The 23671-nt window shown below is 50.4% G+C and overlaps 2 protein-coding genes across 5 annotated transcripts; one reads left to right on the top strand and one right to left on the bottom strand.

The window, feature by feature from the left end:
* Positions 1 to 191: 191 nt before the first annotated feature.
* On the bottom strand, positions 192 to 15427 carry POGZ (pogo transposable element derived with ZNF domain). 3 transcript variants are annotated; one of them, XM_064732328.1, is made up of 18 exons: positions 15291 to 15427; positions 12620 to 12744; positions 11759 to 11934; positions 11207 to 11315; positions 10487 to 10666; positions 9769 to 9981; positions 9351 to 9460; positions 8740 to 9050; positions 8149 to 8303; positions 7469 to 7569; positions 7073 to 7219; positions 6343 to 6477; positions 5685 to 5839; positions 4966 to 5106; positions 4618 to 4677; positions 4104 to 4216; positions 3787 to 3811; positions 192 to 3221 (listed from the first exon to the last, which is right to left on the bottom strand). In XM_064732328.1, exons 2-18 carry the CDS (start codon positions 12741 to 12743, stop codon positions 1709 to 1711), a joined length of 3768 nt encoding a protein of 1255 aa, XP_064588398.1. In that variant the 5' UTR covers position 12744; positions 15291 to 15427; the 3' UTR covers positions 192 to 1708. The 3 variants fall into 3 exon arrangements, with proteins under 3 accessions (XP_064588398.1, XP_064588401.1, XP_064588399.1); XM_064732331.1 differs by having other exon boundaries at positions 6343 to 6474; XM_064732329.1 differs by lacking the exon at positions 15291 to 15427 and adding an exon at positions 14465 to 14484.
* On the top strand, positions 15390 to 23671 carry LOC135457627 (methanethiol oxidase-like). 2 transcript variants are annotated; one of them, XM_064732332.1, is made up of 12 exons: positions 15390 to 15476; positions 18185 to 18241; positions 18327 to 18439; positions 19182 to 19367; positions 19699 to 19819; positions 20265 to 20447; positions 20733 to 20911; positions 21176 to 21254; positions 21591 to 21712; positions 21799 to 21891; positions 22222 to 22340; positions 22930 to 23671. In XM_064732332.1, the coding sequence occupies exons 1-12, from the start codon at positions 15401 to 15403 to the stop codon at positions 23090 to 23092; spliced, it is 1491 nt and encodes a 496-aa protein (XP_064588402.1). In that variant the 5' UTR covers positions 15390 to 15400; the 3' UTR covers positions 23093 to 23671. The 2 variants fall into 2 exon arrangements, with proteins under 2 accessions (XP_064588402.1, XP_064588403.1); XM_064732333.1 differs by lacking the exon at positions 15390 to 15476 and adding an exon at positions 16750 to 16870.

The raw sequence follows: 23671 nt of genomic DNA, 5'->3' as shown, positions 1-23671 counted from the left end.
GCATTTTCCCAACTTTTCCTTAAAAGAACCCAGGAATTCTCCACGGAAAAAATTAATTAATTAAATCCAGGATTTTTCCACCCAAATCCTGTGGTAATGAAGGAATTTTTTCCACAATAAAAACACTGTTTATTTATAAATCCATTTCCCTGCTTTTATTCCACATTTCCCACTCCTGTACAACTGCAAGATGATCCATATTTTTTTTTATTTTTAAATTTTATTTATTTCGAATATTTTTTTCAATTTTTTTTCCTGTTTTCCTTCCGGGAAAAGACCCAAAAAAAAAAACCTCCACAAATCTTATGGAAAAACAGGTGCCAGGTGCCTCTGGAATTTGGGAATTCCAAGAATTTTTAAAATAAAATTAAAAAAAAAAAAATTTTTCCCAAAAAACATGCAAATTCCGGTAAAAAATCAGAGCTGGCAGTGAAAAATCAACCCAAAATCTTTTTCTTTTCATTGATTTTTTCGGGTTTTTCGTCACAGTTTTAGTCACAAATCCCAGATTTTTCGACCCTAAGGAAGGTGCGGTTTTCCAGGATGGTTATTTTTTAAATAAAGTTGATAATTAACAATCCAAAAGGGGGAAATCCAAGGAGAAGCTGGGGTTTTCTGCCCCTCCAATGGGAAGTTTTTGGGGAGAAATTGGGAAAATTGAGTTCTGGGCAGGAAAAGCAGCGCCAATCCCAAAAACTGCTGGCGGGGAATGGTGGCTCCACAATTCCCAAGCCAAATTCCCTCAAAACTCCTTAAATTCCACCAAAATTCTATCCAAATTCCCAATTTCCATTAAAAATCCCCAAAGTAACTGAATCTTCGCAGCCAAGCTGAAGGAATTTTCTGTAAGAAACAGGGATTTTTCTGGGTTAAATTCCAAACAAAAGTCAAGGAAAAAAGAAAGAAGAATTCCCCCAATTTTTTTGGAAGTTAAATCCAGGGACTTTTAGTCTTCTTGGAAAAAAACCTGGGCACAAACGACGTCAAATTCCCACCGCTAAAAACCAGGAATTATGGTACAAGTGAGGTAAAGAAAATTCCCAAAAAATATCCACCCACAAGAGAGAATTCCAAGGAAATACCAACACAGTGAATCCAAGTTTTTTTTTTTTTTTTTTCAGTTTTTTTTAAATAAAAAAAAAAGAAAAAAAGTCACGAAAATCCTCCCAAAAAATTGGCGGAAACGGCAAATCCGGAAAAATCCCAGAAATCCGCTGGGAACTGGGATCTCATCTCTTTGTTCCAAAAACTGGGAATGTCCTTTGTTTTGGGGCCAAAAATTTGGGAATATGCTTGGGTTTTTGGGGCTAAAAAATGGGAATATCCTTTAATTTCTGGGGTGGGTTTGGCTCTCTGAAAACAGGGAACACCCTTTAATTCTTGGGGCAAAAACCAAGGAATTTCCTTCAATTTTGGGGGCAAAAAATAGGGGATATCCTTCAATTTTTGGGGCAGAAAATTGGGAATAGCCTTCATTTCTGGGACATGTTGGGATCTCCAAAAATCAGGGAATATCCTTTCAGTTTTGAGGGCCAGAAACTGGGAATATCCTTCCATTTCTGCAGCCAAAACCTTGGAATATCCTTCAATTTTCGGGCCCAAAACCAGGGAACACCCCTTCCACTCCCAGCGCTCCTCGGCCTCTCCAAACCCAGGAATTTCTGGGATGAATCTGTCCCATTTTTTTTTCCTTTTTTTCCAGGAATTCTCAAATTTCCATCAGCTCCAAATCCGCCTCCTCGAAGCCGTAGAAGGACTCGGCCTCGCTCTCCCCCTCGAAGAGCCGGTGCAGGATTTCAGGGTCGGCCTCGGGGTCGTCGTTCTCCGGGAATTCCGGGGACGATTCCCGGGTTTTGGCGATTTTCAGCCTCTCCTCCATGGCGGCGATCAGCTCCTCCTGCTCGTCGCCGTTGCGCCGCGGCGATCCCGAGTCCCCGGCCGGCCCCGGCAGGACGCTGGCCACCAGGAAAGATTTCCGGATCAATTCCGGGCAACTCCCCAGCACTTCCAAAGCTTCTCCCAGCCACCCCAGCAGCAGCTGGAGCAGCGCGGAGGAGTCGGAATCCGCCAGGTCTCTCGCCCGCTCTCTCCATTTTTTGTGGAGGAAATTTTTCAGGGATCTCTTGACGCACACGTCCAGGGGCTGGGCGCGGGAGCTGCACCCCGCGGGGATGACGGCCGGCAGCGCCCCGGCCGCGCTGAGCACGGCCAGCACCTCCTCGGACAGGTGCGTCCGGTGGCAATCCAGCACCAGCATCCCTTTGGAGGCGCCGCCTCGGCACTCCGTGTGCTTCCTCCACACGCGGGCCGCCCACAGCTCCATGATCTCGTCGTCGCCGCAGCCGCCCTCCTTGGACTCCAGCAGGATGGATTTGGGCAGGGCGGTGGGACAGGGCGGGCGGCCCCTGGAGACGACCAGGGCGGGGAGGACGCCGCCGTCGGCCAGCAGGGTCAGCACCAGCTCGCACCAGGGCTCGCCGTTGCCCACGGTCTGCAGCGCGCTCTCCTTGCGCTCGTCGCTGCCCAGCACCTCCGCGTCCAGGAACAGCGAGATCTCGTCCACGGCGGCGATCATGGCCGGGGGCAGCTCCTGCGCGTGGATCTGGCGCTGCACGAACTCGATGAAGGCTCCGGCGTTGCCCTGGATCTCCTTGGGCAGGGGGTGGGCGACGGCGCGGCGCGTGTGGGTGCTGAGGTGGTGCCGCAGCATGAACCTCACGGCCCACTCGTAGGAGATCTGGAAGCCCCCCTCCAGGGCCCTGCCGATCTTGGTGGCCTTCTGGAAGAGCGTCTCCTCGTTGACGGGCAGCTGCTGCTCGCGCTGGGTCAGCACCCACTCGGCCAGCTTCTCCTCGGCCTCCAGGCTGAGGTACTTGCCCTCGGGCAGCTCGGGCCGCTCGTCCTGCAGGGCCTGGCAGCGGCGCAGCCAGCGGCGGATGCGGCGGGGCGGGCTGCGGAAGTGCCGCGCCGCCTGCTCGGGGCTGGAGCACAGCGCGAACAGCACCACGCGCAGCTTCCGCACCGGCAGCGGCTCCTTGCGCGGCTCGGGCTCCCGCTGCTGCGGCGGCGGCGGCGCGGGGGCGGCCTCGGGGGGCTGCGGGCTCGGGCTCTCAGGGGGGGCCTGAGGGGGGCTCTGGGGCTTTCGGGGGGTTTGGGGTCTGGGAGGGGGAGGAGGGGATGGGGTTTGGCAGGGAGGGGGCTGAGGCGTGTCCTGGGTGTGCCTGGAAAAAAGGGGGAGTGGGGAAAGTGAAATGTTTGGGGTGTTTGGGGATTGGGAGAAAAGGGGGATGGGGAAAGTGAAATGTTTGGGGTGTTTGGGGATTGGGAGAAAAGGGGGATGGGGAAAGTGAAATGTTTGGGGTGTTTGGGGATTGGGAGAAAAGGGGAGTGGGAAAAGTGAAATGTTTGGGGTGTTTGGGATGGAGAAGAAAGGGGAGGGAAAAAAGGAGAAAAGGAGAAAAAAGGGGGGGAAGGGGAAAAAAGGAAAAAAATGGGAAAGGGGGGAAAAGGGAGAGAAAAAAGAGGGGGGAAAGGAGGATAAAAGGGGGGCAAGGAAAAAATACAGGAAACAAAAAGGGAAAAAAGGAGAGGAAAAAGGGAGAATAAGGAGGGAAAGGGAGAGGAAAAAGAGGAAGGAAACAGGGGAGAAAAATGGGGGGAAAGGGAGGGAAAAGGAAAAACAAGGGGAGGAAAAAAAGGATGGAAAAGGGAGGAAAAAAGATGAGAAAAAATTCCCATCCATGGACTGGGAGGAGAGATGAGGATAAACAGGAATTTTTGGCTTACCTGGAATGTGATATCCAAGAAGGCCCTGGAATACAACAGAATATTTCCAGTTTTTATTCTGATTCATTTAAGGTGTTTTAGGTTTTTACTTCTATTTAATTTTATTTCAGAGGAATTTGGGATTGGTGGGGATTCCTGGAAAAACCGGAATCAAACCAAGCTCCCTCAGGAATGAATTCTGAATTTCCATCCCATTAAAAAAAAGTAAAATTAATTCAGTTTATTCCCAACCCGAGCTCTAGAATATGAAGATTTCTTGGATTTTGACCGGAATTCCGAGTTTTTCCCATTTTCCCGAGTTTTTTTCCCAGTTTTACCTTGGACAATGATGTTGCTGGACTCGTGGGAGGGGTTGAACACCAAATGTTTGGCCATGGAGTCGCCCTCAGAGGTGACGAAGAGGCAGGAGGAACATGAGAGCCTCACCCCGCTGGGAAATGGGAAAAAAGAGGGAAAAATGGGGGACAAAGGAGAAAAAAGGGAAAAAGAGGGGAAAGAAAAAGGGAGGAAAATGGGAGGAGGAACAAAAGTAAATAAACTTTATGATCAGATATAAAAATGTGTCCAACCCCTCATTAATAACTAAATCATTGATAGCTAAACCATTATTATCAATTGTTTCTTGTTAGTAATTAAACTAATAATAATTAAAATACTAATAATTGAACATTAAATGATAATTATTAATAATTAAAATGTAAACTTCACCCCCAATGGGAATAGGACCCATAAATCCCCAAATCCTTGGATTTTCCCCCAGAATGAAAAAGGTCAGGAATTCCCAAGGGCTGGAATTCCCCTGGAACGGGATTTTGGGAATTTTTTCCGTACCTGGCCGTATAGTTCTTGAACAAAGCCAAATATTTGGGGCTTTTCCGGGGAACGTGGTTGCTGGAGAGGGAAAAACGTGTGAAAGTGAGGGATAAGCTGGAGAAACGGCTGTAAAATCAAAGAAAACACCCCATAAATAATAAAAAACCCCTATAAAACACTGGAAAACTGCTCAGGAGCCCAAAATTGTTCCCAAATCCCAGATTTTTCCATCCTTGATCATGTGGTTGGCATAGGCATGGAAGCAGCAGGAATTCCGGTTTTCCCCCATTTCTGCCCCATTTTTCACCTTTTTTTTTGCCGTTTTTGCTCAGTTTTCCCCCCGTTTTTTTCCCCAAATCCCCGTACTTGATCATGTGGTTGGCGTAGGCGCGGGAGCAGCAGGTGCTGTAGCGGCACAGGGAGCAGTGCACGTAGGTGGGGAAGTGGTTGGGGAAGTCGGGGATCTCGAAGCTGCACTCCAGGCACGTCTGCCGGCCCAGGCCGCTCCTGGGGCAAAAAACGGCAAAATCCGTCAAAAGCGGCACTTTGGGAGCGCCTCGGTGGGCAGGAAAGGGGACAGGAGGATTTAGGATGGCCATTTGCTACAAACAAATGATTATTTAAAACTAATCAACATTAATGAACTAATATTAAATTATCAATAGTGTCAATATTCCAGGACGGAATTCCAGCTTTAATTCCCTGTTTTCCAGCTCCACCTGTCCAAACCAACCTCAGGATTCCTGTATTTTTCCCCAGAGTGACACAATTTTCTCCCAAAATTTCCCCTATTATTCCCAGAAAATCACTGATGTTTTCCTGCCAGCTCTCTTGGGGATGCTTCACTGGCTGGGGAACCTCAAACTTCCCATTCTTTTGCCAGATTCCTGTATTTTCCCTGTTTTTCCCTCGAGTTTCCCCAAAACTCCTATTTTTTCCACGAAAAGCACTGACTTTATTTTCTGCTGGCTCTCTTGAGGATCCCATGGTGGCTGGAGAATCCCAGAATTCCTGGTTTTTCCCCAAATTTTCCCCGAAATTCCCTTTGCCCCCAAATGCCCGTTCCTGCCCGGAAAAGCGCTGACGTTTTTTTGCCGGCCCTGCGGGGGGCGTTGCGGTGGCACAGGAACAGGGGCTGCGGGTCGGAGCAGGATCCCAGGGGCGCCGGATCCGGGCCCATCCCGTGGGGAGGCTCCAGCGGCAGCGAGCGGGGCTGGCCCCGCGACGCGCGGATCGTCACCTGGGGGAGCACCAAAACATCAGGGAAACCGGGCTTTTCCACAGAGAATCTGGGGCTTGCACCAATTCCCAGTCAATGCCATGGAACACCCAACCAGCCCTATAAAAAAACCGATTAACTCCAGGAAATATCCAATCAATCACAGGAAACATCCCATGAACCCCAGTAAATTCCTAATTAATCCCCTTAAATTCCCAATTAATTCCACAAAATTCAATGAATCTCATTAAATTCCCAATGAATCCCACCACACACCAAACCCCCTAAGAAATCCACTCAATCCCGTAAACCCCTCCCCAAATCCCCCCCTTAATCCCACCCCTTTCCCCATCCCCACCACCCCCAGCCAACAAAAGCCACAGGGATTCTTCCAGGAGTTTTTCCCGGGAATTTTTCCATGAATTTTTGGGGGAATTTTCCCATTAATTTTCCCAGGAATTTTTCCAGGAATCCCAGTAATTTTTCCAGGAATTTTCCCGGGAATTCTCCCAGGCCGGGCGTGCCTTGGTGCCGGGTTTGAGCCCCTCGAGCTGCTTGGGCTTGCGGAAGGTTTTGTGGTGCTGCAGCTTGTGCTCGATCTTGTCCTTGGCAAACAGGAACTGCAGGCGGCACTTGTTGCAGTGGTACACGCTCTTCTTCTGGAAAAAACCCGTCAGCATTAATTAATCATTAATTGTTTCATTAGGCATTGACTGTTTATTAGTTAATACCTGTTATTAAATAGCTATCAATTGTATATTGAGTACTGAATGGATATTAGGACTGAAAACTGCACTGGTAGCAGTGGTACACGCTCTTATGGGAAAAAGCAGTAATTAGTATCAATTCTTATTTATTTTTTATTTATTAATTATTTAATAGTTATTATGTAGCTATCAATTCTTTATTGAGTATTGAATGGGTATTAGAACTGCAGGCGGCACTGGTTGCAGTGGTACGTACTCTTCTTCTGGAAATAATTTTTTTATTATATTATTAATTCGTTAATAATTATGGAGTAGGTATTAATTATATATCAATTATTAAGTAGGTATTAGTTATTAAGTAAGCACTTTTCCCAAGGAATTCCCTGGAACCGGGGCTCACCTGGCGCCTCATGAAGTGCTGCTGGAAGGCACTGCCATTCTTGAACAGCCTGAGGCAACCCCCAGATCCCATTTTTCCCAATTCCCACCCAAACTCAGTCGATGTTCAGCACCCCCCAGTTCCCGTTTTCCCGGAATTGCAGCTCACCTGGTGCCTCATGAAGTGCTGCTGGAAGGCGTTGCCGTTCTTGAACACCTTGAGGCAGTAGGGGCACAGCAGGTGCCGCGTGTCCTCGTGGATCAGCCGGAAGTGGCTGTCCACCTCCGAGTACAGCGACGAGCGGTACTGGCACACCTGGAAAACCCGGCAAAACCCGGATGGGGGGTGGGAAAATCCAGGGAGCCGGCGTGTTTGAACAGGATGTGGGGAAATGGGGAAAAAATCCCAGGATTTGGGGCATTTCAGCAGCAGGGTGTGGGAAAATCCCAATTAATAGGGGAAAATTCCATGGTTTTCCATACCTGGCACACACAGGGAATTACTCTGGGATCTGTGGGGTGGGAACTGGGAATTCCAGGCGGGAATTCCGGGAGTTTTCCATACCTGGCAGACGTAGGGCATCTCCCCGGGTTTGTGGGTGTCCTTCATGTGCTGCAGGAAGAGCGGCTCGCTCTCAAACGCCCACTCGCAGATCTTGCATTTGGCTGCACCAAAAAACAGGGGAAAACAGGCAAAAGGTGAGAAAAATGTGGGAGCTGGAGGTGTGGGGGGAAGGGAGAAGGGGGGGAAAGAGGGAAAAGAAGAGAGAAAAGCAGGAAAAGGGGAAAAGGGGGGAAATGGGAAAAAGCAAGAAAAGGGGGAAGGGAGGGGAAATGGAAAAAAAAAGGGAAAAAAAAAAGAGGGAAGTGGGAAATGGGAGAAGGTGGAACTGGGGCTGGAGAAATAAAACTTGGCTGCGTTTTGGGGTGGGTTTTGGGGTGACCTTGAGCAAGGGGTGAGGGAAGAGTGACAACTCTCCTTCCATAAATCCAGGAGGAAAATCCTGATTTAGAGATAAAAAATTCATGGAAAAGCACAGCCTAGGGGACTTTTAGGAGCTGTGCATGTTCTCCAGGTGGAATTGGGGCTGGAGAAGTGAAATTTGGCTGGACTTTCAGGTGGATTTTGTGGTGACCTCAAGGAAGGGGTGAGGGAGGAGGGACAATTTTCCCTGTCCAAAACCCCGATGAACCCCAGAGGAAATTCCCAGGTGAATCCCAAAGAGAAGCAGGAAAAGCACTGACTGCTGGACTCGTAGGGGCTGTGCACGTTCTCCAGGTGGCACTGCAGCTGGAAGGGCGTGCTGAAGTGGCGGTAGCAGTGCTGGCAGATGGTGTGCACGTCCACCTCTCCGTTCTGCTGGTCCAGCTCCACGTGGTGCTTCATGTGGTTCATGAACCTGCAGCGACGGAATTCCCGGAGATTCCCGTTCCCCATCCCGGGAAAATGCCCTCTGTGCATCGCTCCCAGCTGGGTTTGGGCTATTCATGGATTATTCCTGGCGAATTCCTGGATAGTTCCTCACTGGGGGGTGTTCTTGAGGCAGCAGTGCCCAGGCCCCAAGTGCCTGTCATTCCCACAATCCCAGCCCATTCCCACACAACTCCCACAATCCCAGGTTATTCCTGGGTTATTCTCAGATAATTAAAGGACAATTAGCGTATAATTAACAGATAACAGCTCGCTGGCTGTTGTTCTTGAGGCGCTTGGTGCAGTGGGGGCAGCGGTGCCTCCATCCCACTGCCCATCACTCCCACACTGCTCCCATCCCATTTCTGGGTTATTCCCAGGTAATTAATGGCTAATTAACGGCTAATTCAGGGCCGATGGCTCACCGGATGTTGTTCTTGAGGCGCTTGGTGCAGTGGGGGCAGCGGAAGGACGTGGGCACCCTGGGGCAGGGTGGCACAGCCGCCCCCTTGCCCCCGTCCCGCCCGTAGTAGAACTCATCCACCAGCATGATCAGCTTGGCCTGGGCGGGGTCGGCCCCGCCCTCACCTGGCTCAGGTGCGGCCTTGGGCGGGGTCGGGGGCGGGGCCGGGGCCGCCCCCTGGGCGGGGGAGGGGGCCTTGGCCGAGGGCGGGGCAGGCTCGGAATCCAGGGATTTGCGTTTCTTCAGGAATTCCACCAGCTCCGGGCAGCAGTACTGTTGAAACAGAGTAATTAACGGCTGCTCGCTAATTAGAGCTGGGGTAATTAATGGGAGACAGTGAGCTGGGGCTGGGACAATGAATATGGAGACATTGAACTGGGTCTACAATGAATCCCCACTTGCTAAACTGGGCCTAGAATGAATCCCCACTCCTGAAGCCGGGCCTAGAATGAATCCCCACTCCTGAAGCCGGGTCTAGAATGAATCCCCACTCGTGAAGCCGGGCCTAGAATGAATCCCCACTGTTAAGCCAGGCCTAGAGCTCCCCAGTCCGGTCCCGGGATGATGACTTACACACATGTGGCCCCGCAGCGCCTCGGTGACGCGGAACTGCGAGTCGCACTTGGGACAGACCTTGCGTCCCCCGTCCTGGAAATCCAGGTTGGGAATGGGAGAGGAGCTGCCTGCAGCAGGACAGACACGGATCAGCTCCCAGTGCCACCATTCCCACTTCTCCCCTGCCCCGGTCACTCATAATCCCGAAAAAACCCCCAATTTTCACAGCCTTTGTCCCACAAAGCCTTTCAAAATTCCCTATTTTTCCCTTTCCCACACTCTATCCCACAAAGCCTCCCAAAACCCCCGTTTTTCTCTTTTCTACCCTTTATCCCACAAAGCATCGTAAACCAACTCCTGCCCCCACGAACCTGGAGCACCCCTCAACCCCAGTCGTGCCCCCCGCGGGGTGGAACTCCCTTTTCAGGGGATTTACCTTTCCGGGGCGCGGCCGAGGCCGAGGCCTCGCTGGCGGGGCCGCGCTGGGCGCTGCCGGGGCTGCTGTTGGGCACGGCCAGCGCGGCGGGGCCGTGTGCCAGCGAGGGCACCGTGCCCAGCGTGTTCACCAGCTTGGCCACCTCGGGGCCGCCGCTGCCGCCATCGCCGGGCACGCCCGGGCGCTTCACGGTCACGAAGCTGGCGATGCTCACTGCGGAGGGGAGAGCGTTCTGTGGGATTCCCGACGGGAACGGGGCTGGGAACGCAGCCACCTCCTCCGGCTCCCTCCTTGGGGCTTCACCAGAAATGGTTTGGACAAAATTCCAGCGAAATTCCAGCCTGGAATTCTGCCCCTGCCACTTGGCCTGGATCTTCTACCTTGAGTCTCCCCCAGGGATGGTTTAGACAAAACTCCAGTGAAATCCCAGCCAGGAATTCCAAACCTGAACCACTTTTTTACCCAAACTGCTCCACATTCTCCTCATTTCCCAACATGTGAATAAACTCTGAGCCAAAAGCAAACTCAGGCCCAACTCCCAACATCGCCCCCTGGCTCCCACGGATTTTTCCATGAGAATTCCCACAGGAATTTGGGCCAGGATCCAGAATTTGGGATAGGATCAGGAACTGGGGCCAGGATCCAGAATTTGAGATATGATCAGGAACTCAGGCCAGGATCAGGAATTTGGGCTAGGATCAGGAACCGGGTGACTCACTCTGCTGGGGCGCCTGGGCCTGGGGCACGGTGCTGCGCAGGGTCAGCGTGGCCGGGATGACCGTGGCGAAGGCGTTGGTGGCCGGCCGGCCGGGCCCGGCGCTGCCCGGCCGCACCTGCGCCACCGGCGAGAACACCTGGGGAACGCCAACTGCTGGTTTAACAAACTGGGTACCTGGGGCTTCAAACACAAACAGAGAGCCGTCATCTGACCCCAGTCCCAAAAGGAGAAATTTGGGATTTACAGCTTTAATCCAGGTGCGAGTAACCCCAAGTTACGAATCTGTATGTGGAATTAGTCAATCCCAACTGCTGGGTTAACAAACTGGGTACCTGGGGCTTCAAAGACAAACAGAGAGCCATGATCCAACCCCAATCCCAGGAAATATGGGATTTACACCTTTATTTGGGATTTACAGCTTTTATTCTTATTAATGATAATTATTATTAATATTATTAATGATGATCACCTGGCACGAGGGTGATGGAGCCCACCCAGCCCATGGGGTTCTACACTGGCCCCTTGTCATTGTTATTACTACTATTATTACTGTAAACTATTATTAATGTTATTGTTACTATTATTGCTATCACCTGGCACAAGGAGGACAGGCTCATGGGGCTCTGCACTGGCCACTCCTCATCATCATCATCATTACTAGCATTATTCCCATTACTAGCTATTACTGGATGGTTCTCATTTGATTAATGAATTAATTACCTGGCACGAGGGTGATTGGCCGGACAGTCTGGCCCTGCTGGACATTGAGCACGATGCCCACCTGGTTCATGGGGCTCTGCACAGGCCGGACGTTCTGCACCGGGAACCCCTGGAACCCAAGGGATGCATCAGCCCCAAAACTGTCCCAAACCAACCCAAAAATAATCCCTGGAATCCAATGGATCCGTCACCCCCGAGCCATTCCTGAGGGAATTCCAACCCCAAAAAATATCTCAAACAAACCTAAAAATCACCCAGGATTGGGGTTGGGTTTTGGGGCTTAGGATTGGGATTTAGGTTGGGGTTTAGGATTGGGATCAGGACTGGAATTTGGGGTTCAGGACTGGAGTTGAAGGAAAACAAAATCTCTGGAGGGTTTGAAGTTTTGTTGAGCCAAACACTCAACGGGGTCCAACCCACATCCCACAACCCCAGGGGGATTTTGGCATGACAGGAGAAGCAGCACCCAAACCAGAGTGAGGAATGGGAATTTTTCCCAGGAAAGCAGGGTTTTCCTGGGATTCCCCGTGGAGCTTTGGGCCAGGAGCTGACCTGGGTGGTGATGAAGATGGGCTGGGTGCCCGCGGGTGGGTTGGTGCCGTGGTTGGCGTTCTGCATCAGCTGCACCGGCCGCAGCAGCGGCTGCGTCACCACGGCCCCCAGGCCGGGCGCGGGGCTCTGCGCCAGCAGCAGCGACTGCCCGCCCGGCTGGACAGCGGCGTTCCCGCCTGGAAAACAGCCCACAGCCGTGGGGAAACGGGGAAAAGGCAGGGGAAACGGGGGGAATGGCAGGGGAATAGGGGGGGAAAGCCAGGGGAATATGGGGGGAAACACAGGGGAATATGGGGGAAAAGGCAGGGGAATATGGGGGGAAAGCCGGGGAATATGGGGGAAATGGCAGGGGAATATGGGGGGAAACACAGGGGAATATAGGGGAAATACAGGGGAAAAGGGAGGAAAAGCCAGGGGAATATTGGGGAAAATACAGGGGGAAAAGCCAGGGGGAAAAGGGAGAAAATCCAGGGGAATATGGAGAAAAAGCCATGGGAATATGGGGGAAAATATCCATGGCAAAAGGGGGAAAAACTCAAGGGGGAAAGGGGGAAAGTCTAGGGGGGAAGTGGGAAAAAATCCATGCCAAAAAGGGGAATATCCATGGGAAAATTGGGGAAAAATAAGTGAAGGAAAAAGGGACAAAATTAAGTGGGAAGAAAGGGATAATCCATGAGAAGATTCATGGGAATATGGGGGGAAAAAATCTGTGGGGAAAGGGGAAATGTAAGTGGGGAAAGTCGGTGGGAAATATGAAAAAGTCACTGAGAAAAATGGGAAACATCAGTGGAAAAAGGGAGACAATGAAGTTGGAAAAGGGGGGAAATTGGGGAAAATGAAGTGGGAAAAGGGGGAAATGACCTGTGGGATTTTTTTCCATGGAATTGTAATCCTCCACCACTGAGTCCTCGATGACGTCGCTGATTTTCTGCCATGGCTCCAGCTCCTCCTCCTCACATTCCATGAAAAGGTCCGTGTCTGCCATCCTGGAAAAAATGGGGGGGAAAGGGGAATTTGGCACTAAAAAACTCAGAGGGATTTTTTTTCCAAGGGGAGGAATGGCTTGGTTTTAGATCCCAAAATTTCAAGGGAAAACAAAGGAGCTAGAAATTTTCAGATTATTTCTGGGGTTTTTTCTAGGGAAATTTGGGGAAAATTCCTGGATTTGACAAAAAATTTGAATTTTTTCTTTCCTCTTCCATTAAGAAAATCCAGGTTATTTCACAGTTTTAAAAATTTTAAATCCAAAAAAATTAAGATTTAAAAAAATCCCAACGGATTTTTGGTTATCCCGAAATTCCCAGCTTAGAATAGGCAGCAGGAGCGTCAGTTTGGGAAGCTTTTAATTAAAATTAGAACAAAATAAAAATAAAAGCATTGGGAGGAGAATTCCATAAATTTTGTGATCAAAGGAAAAATTTGCAGGGATAAAACCAAAAACTAACCACAGCTTCCCAATCTGGGAATTCTCTCCATTGCTTCAGCCTGGGATGGAGGGAATAGTGGAAAATTTTCCTGGAATGGGGGAAAAAAATGGATTTTGTTGTCTCCTATCCCACAGGCAGAACCTTGGAATGCTCTCCTGCCTCTTCCCAAAAAATTCCTCATCTCCAGGCCTTGAGAAGCTGGAAAAATAATCCCAAAAATATCAGGAATGGTTGGTTTTCCTTGGTTTTGAAGTGGATAACACACCCAAATTAGATGTAAATTAGATGTTAATAATAATTACTAATTCTGTTTAATTAGCAGCCCTAAAGCACCCTGGAATTGGGAAAATTCTGAGAATTTTGAGGAATTTGGGAAACAAAATGCAAATTTCCTTTGGGACTTCACCCTTCACCTTCCCATCCATAAAAAAAAAAAAATCAGGAAAAACCTAATCCCGTTAATTGACCAGATTTAACTTGTGCTAATTAATCACTAAAAGCCTCTAAAATCCTTCATTTTGATTTTTTAAAATTGTTTTATTATTATTTTCTCCAGCATCTTCGGGAATTTTTCTGTTGGGATCCCTCCCATCCTCTGCCCATGCTGGGATCAGGTGAATCCCAATAAAATCCAGTGAATCCAAATAAAATCGGGTTTTTGGGAAGCAGGATCCCACCCCTCCCCAGCTCCCTGGCACATCCCAGCCCCAGGGAATTCCAGCAAAACCTCAAGCTCTGGGAATTTTCAGAGAAGCAGCCTCGGGGGGTTTTGGGGATGGAATCCCAAATCCTGCTGGAGGGAGGGAATTCCTGAGCCTCTCCCAGGAGTTCTGGGATCCCGGCTTGGGCAGGGGAGAAAATGAGGAGCTTTCCCATTTTTTCCTGCTTGGATCCGGGAGGGATGAGGGGATGGAGCTGCTGCTGAGAGTGACAGAAAAAACTGGGAAGAAGGGTGGGATGGTGATCCCAAATCCCTGAGGAGAAGGTTGGAAAACCCACCCCAAATCCCTGAGGAAAGGGATGGGATGGAAATCCCAAATCCCTGAAGAGACAGGTGAGATCCCTGAGGAAGAATGCTGGGATGGCACTCCTGGATCTCTCAGGAAAAGGCAGGAACACCAATCCCAAATCCCCGAGGAAGAAGACTGGGATCCCAATCCCAAATCCCGAGGAAGAAGGCTGGGATCCCAATTCCCAAATCCCGAGGAAGAAGACTGGGATCCCAATCCCTGCGGCCAAGAGGCTCCCTCCCCTCACGGCGCTGGACAGGGGCACTCACTCAGCGAAGGTGAAGCACCAGCAGGCCAAGGATGATGGGGGGGGGTGTCTCACCCTGCAAACCGCTGATCCCAGACCCTCCCCTTTTCCTCAGCCTCCCCTAAAAAGCGGGAAAAGGCCGCTTCTCCCGAGAACTCCGGGAAAAGCCCCCCGCACACCCTCAGCGTATTGTGGCGGCTAAGAAAGAGAGCGAAAAATAATCCCCGTGCCCAACATGGCCGCCCACCAGCGAAGCAGCGCCGCCAAAGAGAGGAGGGGGCGGCAGCGCCGGGAGACGGGGGAAAGGACGGACACGACCGCCCCTTCCTCACCCCGGCGGTGGCGACCGGGGGGCGACCGTGATGGGACTGTGAGGGGACCCCCAGTATGGCGGGAGGGGGTGCGCGGAGGGAGCGGCGGAGGGGCCGCATCACCACCGCCCCCCTCCCCTGACGGCGGCCGCTTCACCGCGCCCCCCAGGCCGTGAGGGCTGCGCGCGGATCCCTCCGCGTCCCTCAGCGCCCGCCCGGGCCCGGCGGGAGCGGCCGCCGGAGCCGCCGCGGCTCCTCCCCGGCCCCTCCTCGGCACCCCGAGCCCTCCCTCCTCCTTCTCCTCCTCCTCCTCCTGCTCTTCGCCTCCTCCTCCTCCCGCCACCGCTTTGTGTACGGCGCGCTCCGGCCCTGCCGCCCCCCCTTCTTCATTCCCTCCTTCTCCCCCATTCCCGGGCGGTTCGAGCCGGTTCCACCGTCTCCGATCCCCCCCGCCATGTCCATCTCCCACTACTGCCGCCACCCCCGGGGGCCCGGCCGCCTTCTTCCCCCCCCCCTTCCCCGCGCCCCCCGCCTCACCTTCCTCAGCGCTGCCGCCGCTCGCTCCTACGGGGCTCCGCCGCTCTCCGGGCGAGGCGACCCGCAGGGCACGGGGGCAGGTGGCATGAGCCCCCCCCCCACTTGGCGGGATGCTGAGGAGGAGGAGGAGGATGAAGATGGTGATGAAGAAGAAGAAGGAATTATCCCTGGCTCTGCTCGCCCTCTGTACGTTCTGCCAGGGGGCGGCTCCGTGCTTGGCGTGCGTGTGGGTTTTTTTTCCCCCCCTCCTCCACTTCACCCCTCTCGGAAAAGGGGGGGGATAAGAAAAAAAAGGTCGTCGGGCCCGGCGGGCTGATACAGGCGCGCGGCGCCCGCAGCCGCACCACACATACAACACACACACCACACACACAAAAAGGGGACCTGGCCGGCGGAGGGATACCGCTGACGTCACTTCCTCCTGCGCGCGGTGACGTCACGGGGCCGGACCCTGAGGCGGCTGAGGGAGGAAAGGGGAAGGGCGGGAAAATGGCGCCGCTGGGTCGCGACCCCCGCCCGCTCCTCGCGGCTCTCCCGCTCATGGATCCGCCGCTGCTGCGGGGCCGAGGCGCCTCTGAGGCGCTGAGCGCTTGGGGAGCGGCGGGAGAACGGCCGGCCCTGCTCTCGGGCCGGTGTCCCGCGCGGGGTGTGAGCGGCCCGAGAGCCCTCAGGGCCAGGCGGGCCGTGAGCAGCGGTCAGCCCTCACAGCTGAGGGATGCTCGGGGCCGAAATCTCACACCTCAGGCCAAAATCGTTCGCCTGAGGGCAGAAATTCTACCCATGAGGGCAAAGTCATCCAGCTGAGGGCAAAATCTCTCACCTGGGGCAGGTGTTGGTAAAACAGCCAAAGAAAAAAGGAAAAATAATTAAGAATTTAAATATCTTCAATAATAAAGGAACGACCCCAAAATAATCATTTACATCCCTTTTATTCATAGCAGAAGAATCCCTTTTTTTTCCTGCTTTTCCTGGTGGTTCGTGGAAAAAAGCAGGGATGTAAAAAAATGGAAATATTTTGGAAATTCCAAAATAAACATTACCTGGAAGGAGGGGGGGAAAGGGCAGATTCCTTAAAAATTCCATACTAAATTATTAATTAATTAATTAATTCTCATTAGGGACAACGCCAGCAGGAATTAGGAGTGAAATCCTGATTCTCCAGAGGATTTTTTTTTTTCACCCAGGAATGCCACAAAATATTTTTTAAAGTTGCTGAAATCCCTTGGGAGAGAATTCCCAGGAAACATTCCGAAAATCCCGAGGTTTTGAACCAAAACTCCTCCCTCCTTCTCTATTCCCAAATTCCTTCTCCAGGCTGGAAAAAAGTCAGGAAAACTTGGAATAAAAAGGAGAAAATCGGGGGGGAAAGCGGGAATTCCGCGGAGGGAGAAGTTTGGAAGTTTCCCTTTGGCGTTTTAAGGCGGAATTTTGTTTTTTCCGTGCCCGGGATCCTCCCCTTGGCTCCTCCTCTCCCACAGCCCTCCCCTTTCCCCCTGGGTGTCCGACCCTTTCCCGGCTGTTTCTCCGTAAAAATCCAACGAAACTCCTGGAATTCCCATTCCCAGCCCGGTTCAGGATGGGTAAGAGATCCCAAAATCCCCAACAATCCAAAAAAACCCAAAATTTGCTGCTTTTGGCTTCCCGGGGTTGGAGGGGGGTTGGGGGGGGTGAAAGTCCGGCTTTTCCCTGGATTTAAATATTTAAATATCCCCTAAAAACCCCGTGGGTTTTAATTAAGAGCTCGAATTCCTTCATTAAAATCCATTTTCCCTCGAATTAATTGGGAATTTATAATCCCTAAACTTCCAAAAACTGGGAGAAACTCCTGGATTTGCTGCTTGGGAACAGGAAAAACCCTCGGAAAAATCCTTTAAGATCAGATTTGGCTTTTTCCTGACGTGTTCCGTATTTATGGGGATAAATCCTTGATTTCCAGGATCGTTTTCCTGATTATGTTTTGTGAGGATAAAACCTCGCATTTCCAGGAACTTTGACTTTTGGCTCTCTGGGGAAAGTGGGAGGGGCCAAAAAGTTGCAAGCCGTTTCCATGGGAAACAGGAGTTCAAAACAGGGGGGAAATATCAGGAATTTTGGGATCAAACCCAGCAAAACATGAGGAATTAGTAGCAGGAATGTGTAGCCAAAAAATATCAATATTCTAACCAAAGATATACTGAATTTCCTGGAATTTTTTTCACTCCCAAGTGGAATTTTTTGAGGAATTTTTTTGGGTCCAAGTTCCTGGAAGTCAATAAATAACTTTGGGAATGATTGACGCGCCTGGTATGATCTGGGAGCTCAAAAACTTGGGAATTATGGAAGGAAATAAATCCTGGAATGTTCTGAAAAATGAATTCCCTAAATCCCTTGAGAACTTGTTTTTTTGGGAGATGATTCCTGAAATTCCTGGGTTTTTTCCAGTGGCTCCTCTGTTGTTTGCAGTTGAATTTGAATTTGATTTTCCCAAATTTACTCTGGATTTTCCTCCCTGGAACTTGGAATATTTTTGATATTAAACCCTGGAATTGCACAGAAACTCCCTTTTTTTTTTCCTAGCCCTTGCTAAAATCCCAAATTTATCCCTCCTAATCTGGCACTTTGGGACAACTCAGGGAGCCCAAAGTTGGAATAAATTCCAATGGGTTTTTCCCCTGGAATGAGCAAAGGCACAAAAATTGGGAATTGGGAATGAGAAGCTGGGAATAAGGAATTGGGAATGGGGAACTCCTTGGATTTGAGGCTGGGAAATGGGAATGAGGAATTGGGAATGGGGAATTCCATGGATTTAAGGCTGGGAGATGGCAGTGGGGAATTGCCAATGAGGAGCCAATGGAAGGCCCCAAATTCCCAGGATTTTTGGGATGTGGAAGTGATGGAATTTTGCCCTTTTCCAGCAGGAAAATGCGGAGCGTGCGGGCCGGGCTATGCCAGTCCTCTGGAGGCCATGAAAGGCAAGTGCTGGAATTGGGCATTCCCAAATGCTGGAATTGCTGGGAGCTCTGGAATTGGGGATCTGAGCCCCAGGTGTGCCGGCAGGGCCCCGGGAGCAGCTGCTGTACCTGCCCTGCATCTACCGGAACACCGGGATCGGCATTCCCGACTTCCTGGCCACCGTGGACGTGGATCCCAAATCCCCTCGGTACTGCCAGGTAGGGCCTGGGAGAGCCCGGGGGATCCCAGTCCGGGCGAGCCTGCGATCCTGAATCCGGGAAAATCCAGGGGAATCTGGGGTCCCCAGTCCACGAGAATCTGGGAAACTTCTGGAGAGCCTGGGGTCCTGAATCTGGAAAAATTCAGGAAAACCTGGGATCCTGAACCTGGAAAAATCCAGGAGAACCCGGGATCCCAGATCTGGGAAGATCCAGGGGAATCTGGGAAAATCTGGGGGAATCTGGGAAGATCCAGGAGAACCTGGCATCCCACATCCAGGAAGATTCGGGCTCCCAAGTCCTTCCCAGCCCTGTCAGGGACAGCAATGATGGAATTCGGGGAAGGGGGATCTGGAACTGGATCCCCGTGGTTTCACAGGTGTTGTAATACAGGTGATGTTTCACAGTGATGTTTCACCGGTGATGTTCCACAGGTGATATTTCACAGTGATGTTCCACAGGTGTTGTTCCAGAGGGGATATTTCACAGGTGATGTTCCACAGGTGATATTTCACAGTGGTGTTCCACAGGTGATGTTCCACAGGTGATATTTCACAGGTGATGTTCCACAGGTGATGTTCCACAGTGATGTCCCACAGGTGATATTTCACAGTGATGTTTCCCAGGTGATATTTCACAGGTGATGTTCCACAGGTGATGTTCCACAGGTGATGTTCCACAGGTGATATTTCACAGTGATGTTCCACAGGTGATGTTCCACAGGTGATGTGATGTCCCACAGGTGATCCACCGGCTGCCCATGCCGCACGTGGGGGACGAGCTGCACCACTCGGGCTGGAACGCCTGCAGCAGCTGCCACGGGGACCCCGGCAAGTCCCGGCGGTTCCTGATCCTGCCCAGCCTCGTCTCCTCCCGCGTCTACGTCGTGGACGTGGCCACCGATCCCAGGGCTCCCAAGCTCCACAAGGTTTGGAATTCCCCCCTTTTTCCCTACTTTTTCCCACTGATTTTTCCCTTTTCTCATCCTTTTATGCCAATTTCTTCCTTTATTCCCTGATTTATTTATTCCCTGATTTTCCCCTTTCTTCCCATTTTTTTCTCTTTTTCCCATTTTTTCCCCCTTTTCCCTTCAAACATTCCCACAAACCTTTGACCGCAAATCCCCATTTACCCCCCCCCGCCATCTCATTACCAAGAACTTTCCCCATTTTTCCCAGAATATTCCCCATTCCAGATGGTGGAAGCTGAGGAATCTTCCCCATTTTTCCTGGAATTTTCCCCATTTTCCCCCGTTCCAGGTGGTGGAAGCCGAGGAGCTGGCCCGCAAGGCCAACGCCGCGTTCCCGCACACTTCCCACTGCCTGGGCTCCGGGGAAATCCTCATCAGCTGCCTGGGGGATCCTGATGGCAACGGAAAAGGTTCGGAATTCCTGCAGATTCCATAAAAACATCCGCAGGGATTCATTTCCATGCAAAATCCTGCAAAATCCATTGAATACGTGGAATCTTCCTGGAATCTTTAGCACATTCCTGCAGGTTTTTCATTGATTTCCTAGACTGCTTTTGTGTTTCATTTAATTTAAAAATGGAAGTAGATATACATAAATAATTTGCTTTATTTAAAGCAAAATAATTTTAGGAATTATTATAGGAAAATATAAAATCCTAGGAAATTGTTTTTATTACCAATAATAAAATAATGTGAAATAATTTTAGAAATTATTATTATTATTAGCAATAATAATAATAATAATAATAATAATAATAATAATAATAATAATAGTAAGTGTAGTTTTTTTTAAATTGCTTTATTTCAAGCTCTGTAAATCACTCCGAACTCCTTTTTTTGGGAATTTTTTTCCAGGCACTTTCGTCCTCCTGGATGGAGAAACCTTTGAAGTGAAAGGAAATTGGGAAAATGGAGGAAAAGTCCCAAATCTGGGCTATGACTTCTGGTACCAGCCCCGGCACAACGTCCTGCTCAGCACCGAGTGGGGTGTCCCCAGGGTCCTGGCCCAGGGATTCAATCCCAAGGATGTGGAGAAAGGTCAGTAGGAAATCTGGGAAATTCCATTTTTGAGAGCAGAAACTCATAAAAAATCCAATTTTCGAGAGTCAAAAAAACTCTGAAAAAATTCAATTTTTGTGTGCAAAGTCTTAACAAAAAATCCAAATTTTGACCTTAAAAACTCCTCAGAAATTCAATTTCCCACTTCTGAAACCCCTGGAAAAATCCCAATTTTTTTCAATCCCACTTTTACCCCCAGTTTCACTCCGAACCGCTGACTACTCCATAGAAAACAGGAATTTAGGGAATATCTCCCCTTTCCAGGGCACTACGGGCGGCACATCAACGTGTGGGACTGGCGGGAGCGGCGCCTGGTGCAGGAGCTGGACCTGGGCGTGGGCTCCGTCCCGCTGGAGATCCGATTCCTGCACGATCCCAGCGCCGCCCAGGGCTTCGTGGGCTGTGCCCTCAGCGGGGACATCCGGAGATTCTACAGGAACCCCGTGAGCTCGGGGATTTGGGGGAGATGTCAGAGAATCGGGCCTTTTTCCGTGGAATTCCTGGGTTTTTGGAGAAAATCCGCTGGGAATTGTGGGGTTTTTCATGAAATTCCAGAGGGTTTGAAGGGCTTTTCCATGGAATTCCTGGGTTTTTCCATGGAATTCCAGGAGTTTTAGGGAACTCTCAGGTTTTATCACTATGGGATTGTGGGGTGGCGTGGATATTCCATGAATTTTGGGAATTAATTCGATGTTTTCCATTCTCAGGAAGGAAAATGGGAAGCGGAGAAGGTGATTGAGGTGCCCAGCAAGAAAGTCCAGGGATGGCTCCTCCCGGAGATGCCAGGTCAGTGGGAGAAATTTGGGAATTTTCTCATGGATCAAGAGCGGATTTTGGCGCGATTCTATCCTTAAATGGCAAAAAATTCCAAATATTGGAGGGTTTTTTTTGAGGAAGATTTTTGGGATGAGCAAAGGAACCCCGGAGTGGGATTTGCTCTGTGCTGGGGGTGGGATTTTCCAGGAAAATCCTTGGAATTTGAGTCTGGATTTCCTCAGGGATTCTGGAATAATCCAACTCCTTCCCAACCCCATTTTTTGGCGTTTCCACGTGGGAATTTGGGGATTTTGGGGATTCTCTTTGCTCCCATTCCCTGATTTTCCTCTGGAATTCTTTGGGAAGGGCTGATCACGGATATCCTGATTTCCCTGGACGACAGATTCCTGTACTTCAGCAACTGGCTGCACGGGGACGTGCGTCAGTACGACATCTCCGATCCCAAAAACCCCAAACTGGTGGGGCAGGTGAGGAGGAAATTCCAAAAAAACCAAATTCCCTTGGTTTTGAAGGGATTCATTCAGATTTTCCATGGATTTTAACGGTTTTCCAGGTTTTTCTGGGAGGCAGCATCTCCAAAGGAGGAGCTGTGACCGTAGTGGAGGATCGGGAATTGCAGGATCAGCCGGAGCCGTGCGTGATCCAGGTGAAGAATCCCAAATTTTTTTCCCCGATTCTTCCTGGATTTTTGGAAATTCCCGACATCCATAACCCCTCCTGAGGTTGTTCCGACCTGGATTTTGCTTCCTCAGGGATGAGTTTCATCCCAGAAATCCCAATTTTCCCTCAGAAAAAAATCGTGGAATTAAGAAATTAGGGGAAAAAATTTCTCCCCAGAGCTGGCCATTCCTGAGTCTGGGATTTCAGAGCCCCTGGATGGTTTTTCCCCTAAAATTCCATTTTCTCCCCAAATCTGGGGCCTGGCCGTTGCCAACTCCGGGATTTCGGAGCCCCTGGATGGTTTTTCCCAATTCAGGGGAAGCGGATCCCGGGGGGGCCGCAGATGCTGCAGCTCAGCCTGGACGGGCGCCGGCTCTACGTGACCACGTCGCTGTTCAGCGCCTGGGACCGGCAGTTCTACCCCGGCCTGCTCAAGTGAGACATAATGATCAATAACGGCCTATGGGCTGGGTATTGGCCGGGTATCGATTGGGTACTGATTGGGTATTGATTGGGTATCGCCTGGGACCGGCAGTTCTACCCTGGCCTGCTCAAGTGAGACATAATGATCAATAACGGCCTATGGGCTGGGTATTGGCCGGGTATCGATTGGGTACTGATTGGGTATTGGCTGGGTATTTATTGGGTAATAATTGGTTAAAATTGGTTAACAGTTAGTTGTTGGTTATTATTAGTTACTGATTATTGATCAGTTATTAATTGGTTATTAATTGATCATTAATTAGTTTATAACTGGTTGTTGATTCTTATTGGTTGCTGATTATTAATTGGTTATTGATTGGTTAATTGATTATTAGTTGATTGTTAAATGGCATTTAAACTAATTGGTTTTTAATTGGTTTGTAATTGATTCATAATGCGTTATTAATTGGTATTAATTGGTTGGTAATTCCAAATGTAGGGGGGGTTTTGATGGGGAATTTTGGGATGAATTTTGGGTTATTAATTGATGATTAGTTCGGTTTTAGTCGCAGCCCCCGTTATTTTTGTTCAATGGCTGCAGGGAGGGCTCGGTGCTGCTGCAGCTGGACGTGGACACGGCGCGGGGGGGCCTGGCCGTCAACCCCAAATTCCTGCTGGATTTCGGGAAGGAGCCGGGCGGGCCCTGCCTGGCGCACGAGATGCGCTACCCGGGGGGGGACTGCACCTCCGACATCTGGCTGTGAGCCCGCTGGAACGCCGGGGAAATCTGGGAATATCCGGGAATGATTGGGAATGGGGGAATGTGGGACTGCACCTCCGACATCTGGCTGTGAGCCCGCTGGAACGCCAGGGAAATCTGGGAATATCCGGGAATGATTGGGAATGGGGGAATGTGGGACTGCACCTCCGACATTGCTGTGAGCCGCGATGCCGGGAAATCTGGGAATATCCGGAATGTTGGGATGGGGAATGTGGAGCACTCCACATGGCTGTGGCCGCCGGAATTCTCTGCTCCCATTCCCTGATTTTCCTCTGGAATTCCCTTGAGAAGGGCTGATCATGGATATCCTGATTTCTCTGGGCGACAGAATATTTGGGAATATTTGGGAATGTGGGTACTGCACCTCCACCATCTGCTTTTGATCCCAGGAAATTCAGGATTTATCCCATTTTTTCCACACACCTTTCCTCTCTCCATTACTTTTCCCAGGGAATTTGGGGTGCCTGGGGCTTCATCTGCTCGCGGAGCAGCCTCTCCTAAAAATCATCTCTGAGATTTCTGATCAAAAATCAAAACTTACAATAAAATTCTCCTTCCAGCA

The sequence above is a fragment of the Zonotrichia leucophrys genome, chromosome 25 (genome assembly GCF_028769735.1).
Source record: "Zonotrichia leucophrys gambelii isolate GWCS_2022_RI chromosome 25, RI_Zleu_2.0, whole genome shotgun sequence".
NCBI classification, from domain to species: Eukaryota; Metazoa; Chordata; class Aves; order Passeriformes; family Passerellidae; genus Zonotrichia; species Zonotrichia leucophrys.
The sequence above is the reverse complement of the archived record's forward strand: the minus strand, read 5'-3'. Positions and strand labels throughout refer to the sequence as shown.